The sequence below is a fragment of the Castor canadensis genome, chromosome 18 (assembly GCF_047511655.1).
Source record: "Castor canadensis chromosome 18, mCasCan1.hap1v2, whole genome shotgun sequence".
In the NCBI taxonomy this organism is placed as follows: domain Eukaryota; kingdom Metazoa; phylum Chordata; class Mammalia; order Rodentia; family Castoridae; genus Castor; species Castor canadensis.
Window position 1 is genome coordinate 38,190,722 of NC_133403.1, and position 14,726 is coordinate 38,205,447.

Below are 14,726 nucleotides of genomic sequence, written 5' to 3' on the forward strand. Positions count from 1 at the left end.
TTTGCCTCACTTTGAAAATTCTTGTTATTTTATTGGGCTAACAGAGTCTAGAAAGGCAGAATTTTTGGTAGAAGAAAGGATTTTTCAGGTTTGAGAGAGATATGTGAACTCTGACCTTTCTTAATGTCAGTGCCAATGACTGCTTTTCTTCTGAGCATCTCCCCAGCGCAATTCTCTAGACCACCAAGAAGCAGAGCTATCTCATGCCTGGCAGTGCCTTAGTGCACTGCTCCTGCTCTACCCTCTGGTCCCAACATTTGCTCCTTCTCACTTATCCAAGTCTACTGCATGAACTCTCTGCATCCTAAATTTAGTTTGATTCTTCCTGTTAAGAGCTGGCTCCTGTCTTAGTTGACAGAGGGTTACTGGTTTTATTATCTCCCAGATGAAAATCTAGAGGAACCCTCCTGATGAATGTGTTTTGGGAAGAGAATAATGGCAGTTCCTTTCCATGTAACAACTTGAGAAGTCTACATTGTGCCACAAACTTAAGTAATGGGGGGACAACAGAAAGAATGTAGTAGGCTTCAAAATTAAAGAACCGTGAGCAGTCCCTCGCCTATTTGTGGATATGTTAGGTTTTGAAGAAAGAAGATGAAACTTAGTTCTGTTTTCGCTGACTGAGACTCAGTATTCGTAACTCAAGATCACCCATGTGTGGTGGTGAATGCCTGTAATCTCAGCGCTCGGCAGAAGAATTGGAAATTGGAGGCCAGCATGGGCTACATAGAGAGCCTTGCTCCAAAAACCAAAACCAAACCAAAACAAAACTACTCAAGATCATTTTTGAGGACTTGTACTTTGATTTTTGTAAAATAAAAATACTTGGATTGTTTTCTAACTTTCACACTTAACAGTATGTTTTTCATTTTGCTTTTTTGTCTTTTCTTTTTTGGTGCTGGTGATGACACCCAGGGCCTCAAGCATGCTAGCCGAGCTTTCTACCACTGGGCTTTGTCCCAACCCAATTGTATGTTTTTATGATTTTTTTTTTTTGAACAGTGTCATTCTGTGTAGCCCAGGCTGGCCTTGAACTCTGGATCCTCCTGCCTCAGCTACCCAAGAGCTGGAATTACAGGCATGCACCATCATACTCTGCCTTGGGTTCTTATTTTCCTGATTTTCTTTTTCTTTTTTTGGTGCTGGAGCTTGAATTCAGGGCCTCAAGCATTCTAAGCACACACTCTTACTACTGAACTACATCTCCAGCCCCTTTAATCCTGATTTGTTTTTGTGTGTGTGATACTGAGGTTTGAACTCAGGGCCTTCATCTTGATCCATTCCACTAGTCCTTTTTTGTGGGTTTTCTTGAGATAGGGTGGCTTTGAACCATGATCCTCCTGATCTCTGACTCTTGAGTAGCTGGGATTATAGGCATGAGCCACCTGCACCTGGCTCTAATCCTGATTTTTAACAGAAGCTTTAGCAGAAAAGCCTGCCATGGGGGTATTTTCATCAGCAACAAACTGGCTTTATAGTACATGTTTTCTATTAAAAATATAGTGTGTATATATATATATGTATATATATATATAAATATATATAATATTTACTTCTTTATTGGTGGTACTAGGATTTGTACTCAGGGCTCTGAACTTGCTAGGCAGGTGCTCTACTGCTGGATCCATGCCTTTTTGCTCTGGTTATTTTGTAGATGGGGTTTTCACTTTTGCTTGGGCTGGCCTGGACCGTGATCCTCCTGTTTTAGGCTTCCCACAATGACTGGGATGCTAGCACCAGCTATTAATTGAGATGGGGTCTAGTGAACAGTTCGCCCTGATGGCCTTGAACTGCAATCCTGTGCTGGCTTAAAATAATCTTGATGTAGACTATGTTTAGATGCTGTTAGACTTATTTGCTTCTACAGTCAACTTTGGTGAAAGCAGTAAATATCCACTTCTCTATTGTATGTTTCTTTAGATTTTAACATTTGAGACCAAGAACCCAACAGAGTTAGCAGAACGTTTGCGCTCTATCTGTGGCAATCAGAGCAACGCCTATGCCCGCCTGCTGGAATACCGCCTGAATGCCTTGCGTGGACTGTGGAACGCCCAGCGCCAGTTGGCCTTGGAAGAGCAGCATGAACGGGAAAGTTCGGGTGATGAAGAGACTTTGGCCCTGCTCAAGCGTCAGGGCTTGCTCCAGCAACCTGAGCAAGCGCCCTTCACATCACGGATGGGGCTCCTGCTGGTCTTCCCCCTCATCCAGTCCCAGAGTAGAACAGACCCCTCTCTCTGTAACATAACTGCTGAGGTGCTATTGAACTGTCTGCGTGACTGCCAGCCTTTGAGCCTGACCAAGGAACCTGCTGACTGTCTCAATGGAATTGAAACGTTGCTGTGCTCTTGGCTTGAGGAGACTTCTGACACAGGCCGACACATACCACATAAGCAAAAAGAAAATGCTGCTGCTGCCCTGGTGGCATTGGCCTGTGCCAGGTAAGGAACACTGAATGTGCTACTTGGTGGCCTTGTGACTTCTGCACTTGGGTTGGGTGAGTGAAGAAACGGCCCTATGTGTTTCATGGAAGTTCTTAACGAGCAGAAGTTCTTTGTTTTCAGTATGGAATCACACAGCCTTGACAGTGCTTAGGATGCTTTCACCAAAACTTGGCACCAGGTGCCTGAGCTGGAGCCCAAGTTCAAGGTTTCTTTTTCTGCTATACCATGATTAAAAGATTAGAACAGAACATCAGCCCAGGTCACATCTACTCACCCTTTACATGGTTCCTGTTCCACATCAGGTAGTTAGTTGAGGATGTTATGTCTGTATTTGTCCTAGGAGGAGAGTCAAAACATTGTAGAATTTTTGATTTTTTCATGCCTGTCTATAAGGAGTGTATCAGCAAGTCAGTGGGTTATTGTCACCTGGCCTCCATTGCAAAACTAAGTCACAAATTGTGTTTTTCAACCTTCATCAGTTTAAGTGAAAGGTCTCTCAGTATGTATCAGGATATAATAGTATACTTTCCTTTTGTGCAAACTGATGTCATTAATGTACTGTCAATAGGAAATGTACTTGGAGTTGATTTTATTATTTTTTTTCTGGGGTTTGAACCCAAGACCTCACACTTGCTTAGCAGGCACTCTACCACTTGAGCCACTCTGCCAGCCCTTTTTTGGTTGGGTATTTTTTAAGATAGGCTCTCTCAAATTATTTGCCAGGGCTGTCTTTGAGCCTCCATCCTTCTGATGTTAGCCTCCTGAGTAGCTGGGATTATAGGTGTGAGCCACAGACATCCAGCTGAGTTTTTGTTTTAGTTTGTTTTAGACAGGGCCTTACTATGTAGCAATCCTTGTCACAGCCTCCCATGTGTTTGCAGTTGCTGTTCAGAGCAATTTATACAGTCTTCTGCCAGCATCCTGTGTGGTGACAACATCTATCTGGGAGAGCAATGTCCACTTCCCCTGCTTTCCACTAAGTTAATTGTTTAGTGACCAGTTAGGACCATTGTCTGACAGAAGTGCCACAAATCTGTCCCTGTTCCTCAGAATTTCTTTTTGCGGGGGTGAGGTTGGATCTTTTGTTAGCCCAGCATATTTGGAAAAATTCTTCTTGGAGGATGAGGATCATGCCATTCTTAGCTATAATACTTTTCCCCCGTTTTTCTTGTTGTGGTTTCAAGGTTGACTTTTAGTTAACTGAATCTCAAGTTATTTTTAAGGCAAAATAGCAGCGCTATTTATTGTCAGTTTTTTGCCTGGAGCAAACTGGCATAGCTTAGTTTTAGGTTCCTGAACACTTGCTGATTGTGGAAATCCTGGACACAATGGGAGGTACTGAAATACGTTTCTCCATAAAGGATTGGATTGATTTATTTTCTACATACGAAAAAGCACATTTGAGCCCTAAATAGATTTGTTATCGATGGAAAAATGGCATTGAGAAATTTGCTTCTAGAAGATGGTACTATCTTTAGAGATTCTGGGATTTGGAGGTAATCAAGTCTTTAGTTTTGAACAGTTTGTTATTAAACACTGGATTATAAAACCTACTTTTCAAATAATATACTCAAATTCAATCTATACCACAGTCACAGAGGCTTATTAAAATTGCTTTGTGTATTTGAGATTCCCAGGTTCCATTCAATACAAATATGAAATGAATTCTTTTATATTCTTCTTCATGGTTTTTTGTTTTGTTTTTTATGGTTCCTACATTTTGTTGCCAATATTTTCACTGTGTCATGGACTTGACTTACCTCAGAAGCCCCATGCTTTTCATGATTAAATCATGCCTTTTAATGAAGTTGCTAAGTACATATTATTAATTTTTTTTTCTGGTTCTAGAGTTTAAACTCAGGGCCTTCACCTTGAGCCACTTCACCAGCCCTTTTTTATGATGGGTTCTTTTTGAGATAGGTCTCATGAACTATTTGTCCAGGCTGGCTTTGAACCTCTATCCTCCTGATTTCTGTCTCCTGAGTAGCTAGGATTATAGGTGTGAGTCACCAATGCTGGGCTATATTATTGAATTTTTGAGGCTGATGCTCTTAAAATAACTTTTCCAAAAAAAATTATTATGAAGATATTGATTCATTCAACCAACTAACACTTATCTTTTTTTTCCCTTCATTTTTTTTTCCTTTGGTGGCACTGGGGTTTGAACTCAGGGCCTCAGTGTTGCTAGGCAGGTACTGTACCACTTAAGCTACTCCGTCAGCCCTTCCCTTCATTTTTTGAGACAGGGTCTCACTATATACCCACACTAACCTTGAATTTGTGATCCTCCTGTCTCAGTCTCCTGAGTGCTGGGATTATAGGCATGCACCACCAAACTCAGCTTCTAATTAACATCTATTTAACATCTCTGGTTTATAAGAACCTTACTAAGTCTTAGGATACACAGATTCAAGGTCTCCAACTTTTTTTTTTTTTTTGGTGGGACTGGCGTTTGAACTCAGAGCTTTGAGCTTGCAAAGCAGGTGCTCTACCACTTGCGCCACACCTTCAGTATATTTTGCTCTGGTTATTTTAAAGGTGGGGTGCTCTTAAACTACTTGCTTAGGCTGGTCTTGAACCTTTGTCCTCTAGATCTCAGCCTCCCAAGTAGCTGGGATTTCAGGCACAAGCCACTGGTGCCCCGCTAAGGTCTTCCACCTTATACAGCTGATAGTTGAGTGGACTCAGGGTGATTCATTCTGTAAAACCTTCCTGCTCACTTACCATGGCAAGGCACTCTTCTTGGACATAGGGATACAGTGGTGAGCAGGCAGATGGTCCCTAAAATTATAGAATTCACACGCGACAGGGAGCAGACAAGGAGCCAACACGTGCAAAAGATAATTTCAGAGAGGATTAATTACGACAGAAAAAGAAAGTAGGTTCTTTTGGGGGTTTTTTGTGGTATAGAAGTTTGAACTCTGGGCCTCATGCTTGGTAGGCAAGCACTCTACTTCATGTGCCACTCCTGCAGCCCCAAAGCAGTCTATTCTGATAGAGGATGACTGAGTGGAGGTGTGGCAACACTAGTTGGAGTTCCCAGGGAAGGCCTTACTGGAGGGATGGCATTTGAACTAAGGACTGGGTGATGAGAAAGAGTGAGTGGCAGAGGGTTCCATCCAAGAGGGGCAGTAATGATAAGACTCTGATGTTCTTTCTGTGTTTGGGTATCTGAGGGACAGGTGGCAGAGGGTGGGGTCACTGGAATATAATGGTAGAAGGAAAGGTGCAGGAGATGAGGTTGGCCACGCCCAGATCGTGAGCTGTGCTGTGGAAGGAGTTTAAATTTTTCTCTTAAAATCTGACTGAGGCTGGTGGGTCATGATTTTTTACAGTTAGTTAATGGATCTAAATTTTCCAAATGTTGATGCTTTTGTCCCATTTTTGAACTGAGATGAAGAAGGAAAAATCCATGGGACTTAGGTGATAGGACAGATTATGCAGCTGTTGAGTGGTGGTGGCAGGCTTCAGAGCTCATGTGTCATGACTCCCAAGTGGTGCTTTTGTACTGTGCTGCCTCCCTGCCTTACACAGCTCTTTGAGCACTGGAGGTAATGAAAGGAGCAATTAAGAGGAGGTGCCAGGTCTGCTTGGTCCAGTGTTAGATGCTCCATTTCTATTGACGTTTAGGTGGATGATACCTTGCAGTTAGAGCCTTGGCTAAGAGAAGAAGGCAGCAAACCAAAGTCACTCCATCTGATACAGGTGATCAGTTAGTTGGGAAGTGTTCTCGTGGTGATTTAGAATTGATATATAGCCAGGTAAGTCTTGTACATCTTAAAAGCACTTTCTTTTAGATCCTGCTGACCATATCATGGACTTCCCAGAGCCTCAAACTTTGGGAACCACGAGGAAATTCGCTGGTAGTGAGTCCTGCAAGTAAGATAATCAAGTGCTTCCTGACAGGTGGATGCAGAAGGATCACCTGTGGGCACAAGTGTGTGTTAGTTAGTCATATTGAACATAATGGGGTCCAGTGAGGCATTATGTGAAAAGTTTGAAGAATCAAGCCTGGAAATGGGGTTCGACTTTGCATGTCACTTTATCCTATGAAGTCTCTCTTCCAGAATAGGTAGTATGCTGAGGAAAACAGCATCCAAGCAGAATACTCACAAGTGCTCTGTGACTGTGCCCTTGTGTTAGAGAAAAATTGTTTACCTTCTCAAATGCAAGGTGAGCATTTTGCCAATAGGCATGGTGCCACACCATAGCAATGTTCTTCATGAGCCAGTTTTGATACATATGAACCAAGTGTGCTTTGTACAACACGTTTTCTGATTGGCAGAAGCATATAAACACATTTTGGTACCTTCCTGTGTGGTTAATAAAATGAACACTGACTTCCTAAGTTACTTGATTTTTTATTTTGGTGATTTTTCTGTTCCCTTTTATTTTTAGGGGGTCTTTGAAAACTTTTGTCCACACAGTCCATCTATTACAGAAACAGACTGATCTAGGGTCCCTGCCTGTCGCTGATGTACTGTATAGGTAAGTTGTCACTTGGATTCTTACTCTCCTTCAAACAAGGCAGCTTTGCGTAGAAAGGCTTTTACAGCAAGTAGATTGCTAATCTCTTAACAACTAATAATTCATATTTTTTTTTTTTTTTTTTTTTTTTTTTTTTTTTTTTTGCAGTACTGGGGTTTGAACTCAGGGCCTCACGCTTGCGAGGCAAGCACTCTACCACTTGAGCCATTCCGCCAGCCCTAATTCATATTTTTGAATAAAGAAAGAATAATGGTTAACTTCTTAAGAATTTTGGTTTTTACCTTTCCTTCTTTGAAAGTGAATATAATTTTTTTTTCTTTTTGTATCTTTAAAAATGCAATAAAAAAGGAAAACAATGCAATAGCTTGTAATGGATTCTTACTGTAAAATTGAAGTGATGATGTATTAAGGTATAAAGAAGAAAGTAAAAATCATTCATCATCTCATTACCAAAGATAACTTGTAATGTTTTGGCCTATATTTCTTAATTCATACTCCTCTTTGCCTCTGTCTATCTCTTTCTGCCTGTCTTTTTCTCTCACACGTGTATGTTTAAAATACATACATTTTTACATCCAGATATAATTTTATTATAACATTTCTATAAGCACTGCTTTGTAATTTTTTCATTTAAAAATATACTGTGAATGTCTTGTAAGATGTGTATTTGTGTAAAGCTGTTTTAGCTCCTGCTCTTGGAGGTGATGAATAGGCTTTTATTTTCTTGCTAAAATGGATAGCGTCAGCGTCTTTGAAATTCTCCCTCTCCCCTTCATAGGCTGTTGCTTTTGGAAGGGGGGCCTGGATCCCCCTCTTGTTTGCTCGGGGGCAAGCACATAGTATCATGGGGGTATGAAGACATGCTGCCTGCACCAGACAGCAATGCTGGCTCCAGCTCTGAAAGTAAAGGTAATGTAAGGGTTGCTTGTCCTGGGATTGATGTGAAGATGTAGAGAGTGCTTTTAGATCACTGTGGCAAACACTTCAGATATAACTCTGTGTGTTCCTTTTAATTAAGAGCTCAAGATTTCTATACAGTGTACTTATTGTCTGCTTTATCGGTAAAAGTATAAAAGCTGATACGCGGTGAGGTAAGAAAATGGACCAGTTTTACTGTTGCAGGAGAAGGGATGATCTGTACACTCCCGCTGGGATGGTGTGGATTACTTCAGTTGGTTCCCGAGTGTGTGCATTGAGGCATGGAAACTGTAGTTGAAATGTTTGGTTGTCTGATGGAGTATCGGGTATTGCTGCATGATACTATTTCTTTTAGTAATTTATTGTGTGTGAATGAACCCTCCTGTCCTAAAAGCAAAGAGCAAGAGGGTCCAAGGGACAAGGGAGGATGAAATATTAAGTAACTCTTTCAAACAAAGTGGGCCACACTGAAATATTTTCTCACGGTTTTATAGGATTACATGTGAGTTTATACCATTACCTCAGCAAAAATGGCTGGAGCTCCCTTAGGTGACCTACTTAACAGACTTTCCAGGAAAATTAGGTCTCGCCACTCTGTAACTAAGCATGTGTCAGTGCCAGAGCCTCCACACCCAGGCTGTGGGCTCTTCTGACACATTGTATGCTACCTTCCCACCATGGAGCCACGGCTTGACATGGCAGCCTGACTCCCAAACTAGTTTGTTAGGGTAATTGGTACTGTTATGATATTGTCAGTTAATATAATGATGACATTATAATGTTATTATATCATTAAGTATTAAATAACTGATAAAATAGGAATTTAAAAAAATACCCCAGAAGATTGTTTCCTTAAAAAAGTGACTGTTTTAGAAAGACTCAACCAAGTATCTTAGTGAAATTGGTGTTGGTTAGGTGTGGGGTTGAGAGCCTGTTCAGCCCACCCCTTCCTTTCCTGCCCTTGATGGGGCGCTTCCCTGGCCATAGGGCACAGAACACAAGCTGAGGAACAGGCCACCCAGCACCCCTCAGCTCAGGGGGTCCAGTGTTGCTCAGATGAAGAGGAGTGGCTTCTGGATATAATTCAGACCTTTCCTGTCCCAACCAAAGTCAGTGGGAGAAGCAAAAATGCCTGCAGTGCCCCACAAGTTTTCAGACATGCTGGGTTCCACCTTCTTCACACAGAACTAAAACTCTTTCTTTTCTTTTTTCTTAATTTTTAAAATTGGAATAAATTTTAGTATTTAAATACAAAAGTAAGCACTAACTTTTCACACACACACACACACACACACACACACACACGTAATAGCCAAATGTGCAGACAACATGGACTCCTGCTCTCTCTTCCACAGGCCCCATCTTGTGGCTGAACCTGCAGCCAGTCTCCCTCCTCTCCAACACAGGGATCCCTGGTGGCTGCTTTACCCTACCACCGCAGTGCATTTTGTCAGGTTTATCTTGTGTGCCTTTCCCTTCCTGACATCTTGATTCTTAAAAAAAAAAAAAAAAAAAAAAAAAGACCCTTTCTTTATTCCTATTTGGTAGATAGGTTCTCACTGAGGGTGATGATAGTAAGCTATCTTGTTTGCTTTCATTCTCTTGTACCTTTGGGTTTTCATCTAGGTAGAGGTGGTTTCTTATAATAACTTTCAGAATAAAAAAATTGGGGGGTGGGACAAGTTCTTACTATGTTGTTCAAACAGGCCTCAAACTTCTGGATTCAGTGAGCCTCCTGCCTCAGCCTCCCTAATAAGAGTAATTCTATTTAACTTTATTGAAACACTCAGTATTGACAGAAAGTTGAGTTGTGTATTCATCACTCAACTCAATAAATATCAGCTCGTGGCTAGTCTTGTGCTGTCTGTCCTCTTCACTTCTACCCTTGTCAGGCACACGCTTAAAAAGCCTTCATCTGTAATTTGAAGATGGGTGAATAAATGTAATTTATAAGTTTCAAGGTAAAGTATTTAAGGTGTGAAATTAATATTTTTAAGTGATTATTTTTGAGGAACTAATAGGTGTAAGTCCCAGTTGTCTCAGACTAGCAGGCTGAATTTTTAAGATAACAGCAGACTCAGTACTAATTTGAGTGGGGTGACATTGAATTTCCTCCAACTAATGATTTGCTTCAGGCAAACTCCCCTGAAACAGTGAGTGGAATGGTCATGAAAATAAACACTGAAAGTTTTATCCACATTTTAAGACATATTCTTGGGAATATAAGTTAATATACCATTTATTATCATATAGAGAAAGTGGTTTTGGATTGGAGAAGATAGAGCCAGAGGGCAATATGTTTGCTGTTTTTAGAAGAAGAGAGATTGATTATACTTTCCTGCTATTCCCTCCAGTGCTAAAATTAGGATATCAGAATGGAAATCCACACAGCGGATATTGTTTAGTTCTGAATATGCTATCATATCAACATGATTTCATTTGCTATTTATGGACCAGTGGGTTGGTACCAGAGAGCAATGCAGGTATATTTCCTGCAGTAATCCCACCAGCGAGAACCCTGGAGGTGCCTGTTATTACCCTCATCTTACAGATGGAGAGACCAGAATTGAAGGTCAACATCACCTAATGAATGCCCAGGGCTCCTAAGCACTCATGCCTTTGAGGAAAAGGGTGGTATTCCTGGTCATTTCAAGTTAGAGTTAGCAATGTTTAAACTTGACTCAGTACTTTTGCTTTTCAAAAACCAAAGGGGGGGAAAAAAAAACATTTGTCAGGCTGAACCAGGTTCTCCTGCTAAGAACTGCCTGTCCTCGTTCCTTAATCTTGGCCCCTGTTTCCATGTGCTTTTAGGGTGTTTGATTTTGAGGGTCCAAGCCATCGCCCTAAAAGTCACATTGAAGCACTTTTTTTTAAGTGGGAGATAATCTTTCACTCAGCTTCCTAATGACTTTTTGTTAGAAAAAGTGTATTTATGATTTCATTAAAAAAAAGTAGATGCATAAAATTTACCTGTGACGAAACAATTTCAGATGCTGATTTGGGACGCTGTCTCACTGCTGACGGTCTTTACCTGTACACTACTAACTCAGTTGGAAGAGGAGTAAGCAAATTGGGGTCTGGATTACATGGTACTCTCAGGTCAGTTGCATGGAACTTGCTGGATGATTTGGCTGAAACATTTGCCTCTCATGTAAATCTCTGGAAGAAGACATGGGGGTGTGTCCTGATTCCCCATACACTAGTAACTACATAACACATCTGAACTAGTGAAAAGGATTGCAGGCTTTTCTTATTGCTACCTGCCCCCATCTTGTTCTTTGGGTGTATTTCAGCTTTGTTTTGACTCTGGAGTTCAGTAGCCCTAAAATCATTGTTTCCAACCAGAAATCCAGGATTTCTATAACAATGTCAAGACTTCTCCATGTTGATAATTGACATTTTTCTAGTTAAGTCTTTTGTGCTTGGATTTGACATTGGATTAGCAGTGATTTTCAGTTGGGCTCTGAGACCTAAGAAGCCCAAAGAAGCCACAGTCTGAGACCCTCATCTATGTTTAGTAAGACATTTTCCCTAACTTTGTCTCCCTCGCTCGTTATGGAAAGTTACCATTTGCCATAGTTCACCAGTCCCAAAGTTAATGTGATATATTCCAGTATTACATCTCCTTCAGCTGTTTTACCCTGTGGTCATCTCTAAAAATTAGGTCAGAAACAAGGCTTCTGTCTGCCGTGGGCTCCTTGTAGGGCTACGGGGCCAGCTGGGCTCCACCTGTGTCTCTTCTCCTTCCAGAGGCTTTGTGTACTGCCGGAACGAGGATCTGGAGCCGGGATGGGTGGCTTTTGGCAGTGGCAGGCTCCTCCATCGGCCTGTGTCTTTCGATAACAAACCTCACTCCCTTTTCCAGCTCATTGACCAGAACACCCTCCAGGTAAGCAGAAAACCATGGTATTGTCTCTTCTGTTTTGGAGACAGTAAGGGAAGTTCCTGATGTCATCAGAAGTAATAATAGTATAATTGATGAAATCTGGGCATTTTGGTTTTTCTTTGATGTCTTGGAGTTTTCCCACATGATCTGACTGAATGTGTTCTTTATATTTCAAAGGCAAACAGCAAACTTTTTTTTTTGTTTGTTTTGGTTTTGTTTTGTTTTTGTAATTAACAAAAAAATTCTATCCAGCCATAGTGGTGCACACACAGCTATAATCCCAGCACTTGGGGGACTGAGGCTGAAGGATTGAGAGCTCTAGGCCAGCCAGGCTGCATAGTGAAACCCTGTCTCAAACCAAACGATGCAAAACAAAGCCCCAAAGTTGTACACAGTTAAAGATGGTACAAGAACTAGCTGGTTTTTGGGTTTTTTACATTTTTTTTACCAGATCTATTTTGAGAAGGCAGCATTTCCTTATTCAGAGTCTTAAACAGCGTCTGTAGAGGAATGGGAGTTTTGCTGTGAGTTTAGAACAAGGTCTTTGCATGTTAGGTTAAGGCTCATTGTTACCTATCTCACAGCACTTTGTCATGGTCCTTGCCATGTTAACTAAAATCAACTGCTCTTGTGTCTGACTTCATCAAACATATGTGTACCTTTCAGGCTAGACTGTGCCTTACTCATCTTGGTATCCTTAGAACATAACCCAGGGCCTGACATTTGATTGATAATATTAACAACACTAGTAACTACCATTTTTCAATGTCTTGTTACAGTGCCAGTCCTTGGCTTAGGCTATTTCCATAGACTTCTTATCCCTTCCTGTGATGTGTAACTTGGTAAATTCATCTTGCAGATGAGTCAGCTGAGGCTAGACACCTTGTAAGCACTCAGTATTTATTGTCGAATGAAGGGATGCAGCTCAGAGAGGTTAAGTAACTTGCCCACAGCCACTAACAGCTGCACCAAAACTTAAGCCCATGAGTCTCCTCTCCCAAATTTGAGTTCTTTATATTTCAACTTTCTACCTTTCAACCAAAGTTGAAGTGGTTAGAGATGGTAATCTGGGGAGTGATTCCTTGAGAGTAGTCACATCCAGACATTAAGTGGAATGTCATACTACTTTTTGCCTGTCGCTCAGGCATGCCTTTCCTAGAGAATAGATGACTGTTCACTGTCATCATCTCCAGAGAAAATAGTACGTGCTCAATAATGGTTGGATGAATAAATTGAATGAATTGGCAAGTAAATGTCCAGTTCACTGAATTTCTTTTCTCTAATGCAGACAGATGGGGAGTATCTCATTTATTTGAAATGGAAGCTGGAAGTCTGGGAGTTAAACAGATTTTAAATCTCAGAACACAGTTTACATTTGAAGCAATGCCAGTTTCCTCTGAGTTGGTGCAGAAACATTTTTTTTTGTGCGTGTGATACTGGGTTTGAGCTCAGGGCCTCATGCTTGCTAGGCCAGTGCTTTACTGCTTGAACCATTCCACCAACCATTTTTTGTGTTGGGTGTTTTTGAGATGGGCTTGCTTTGTTTTTGGCCCGGGCTGGCCTCAAACCATGATCCTCCTGATCTTTACTTCCCAAGTAGCTGGGATTACAGGTGTGAACCACTGGCACCTGACACAAAACCTTTTTGACACTGTCCCAGAAAGCAGTGCTGCAGATCTCTAGATAGGTACATTTTTTTGGGGGGGGGGGGGACTGGGGTTTGAATTCAGTGCTTTGCCCCTGCAAAGCAGGAGCTCTCCCATTTGAGCCACTCCTCTAGTCCATTTTGCTCTGGTTCTTTTTGGAGGTGGGGGTCTCATGAGTGACCTCAAACCATGACCCTCCTAATGTCAGTCTCCCAAGTAGCTGGGATTACAGGGTGAGCCACTGGCGCCCCAGCCTAAATGACATTTTATTCTTGAGGTCGACAAGAATGGAAGAACTAATGAGTTGAGGGGTCAGAAGTTGTCTTGAAAACCAAGGACCCACCCAAAGTAATGGAGTAAATGAAACTGTTCTTACTTTCCCTGAATGCAATTAACCTGCTCTAATGGTTTTCTTTTAAAAGAACAGAAATTTATTTCTCACACTTTTTTTATTTTTATTTTTATTTTTATTATGTTGTACTGATGGTACAATGTGACATTTACAAAATTTCTTACAATATAAGAAATTATATTGAATATATATATTCAATTATATTGAATATATATATTCAATTATATTGAATATATATATTCAAATATATTTGAATTCACCCTCCTCCATCATTCTCCTTTACCCCTTTTCTCCCCCCACTCCTGGAATAGTTTCAACAGGTTTCATTGTTCCACTTGCATGCATGTGTACAGAATATTTCCACTGTATTCACCATCTGACTCCCTTTCCTTATATCCTTACCCTTCCCACTGGTACCTACTCCTGCTGTACTGATTTTTATTTGAGATATATTCCAGATCTTCTATTCCTGGATTTTTAAAAACCTAGTCAGCAGTTTTCTTGTTTCTTACTTTCTCTTATTTTAAGTGGTAATCTCTGGCAATAAAAATTAATGTAAATCTACATATTTAGTGAGAAATGCTGCAAAGCTTATTGACTGCTGCAACCAAAGGATGCTTAGTGTTAGAAGCCTGTGCTTTCATGACAAATGTGGGGAACTGCTCAAGTGGTGGGGCGTCTGCTTAGCAGGTGTGAGGCCCCAAGCTCAAATCTACCATGGAATGGGCATTTTTTGTTCTCTTTCTAGTGGACTTGGTGAATTTTAATCAGCCCTCAGGTGCTCAGTTAGGATCTGTCATGGGCCTTGTTTGTTTTTTGTTTTCAATTTTTCATTTCTCCTTTTTCCTCTTCTCTGCTTCCTTTTGACTTCTTTCTTCTGTTTCTTTTTTCCTTCCTTCCATATTTATTAAAGCATTTTGAATTAGGCTCTGAATTAGATGTGTAAGACATGGTTCTTATTTTTTAAATGAAATTAATGATTTTAAATTCCTTTA

The 14,726-nt window shown here is 40.9% G+C and overlaps 1 protein-coding gene across 6 annotated transcripts in view; it reads left to right on the top strand.

Annotated features, from left to right (window-relative positions):
• The window catches only part of Hectd4 (HECT domain E3 ubiquitin protein ligase 4), a 158,279-nt gene that overhangs the window by 40,808 nt on the left and 102,745 nt on the right, over positions 1-14,726 (top strand). For all 6 annotated transcript variants that reach the window (XM_074061225.1, XM_074061223.1, XM_074061224.1 and 3 more), the window contains exons 2-6: positions 1,921-2,438; positions 6,840-6,929; positions 7,708-7,838; positions 10,838-10,946; positions 11,598-11,736. In XM_074061225.1, the coding sequence (XP_073917326.1) occupies positions 1,921-2,438; positions 6,840-6,929; positions 7,708-7,838; positions 10,838-10,946; positions 11,598-11,736 (987 nt within the window). The remainder of the gene's footprint in view (positions 1-1,920; positions 2,439-6,839; positions 6,930-7,707; positions 7,839-10,837; positions 10,947-11,597; positions 11,737-14,726) is intronic.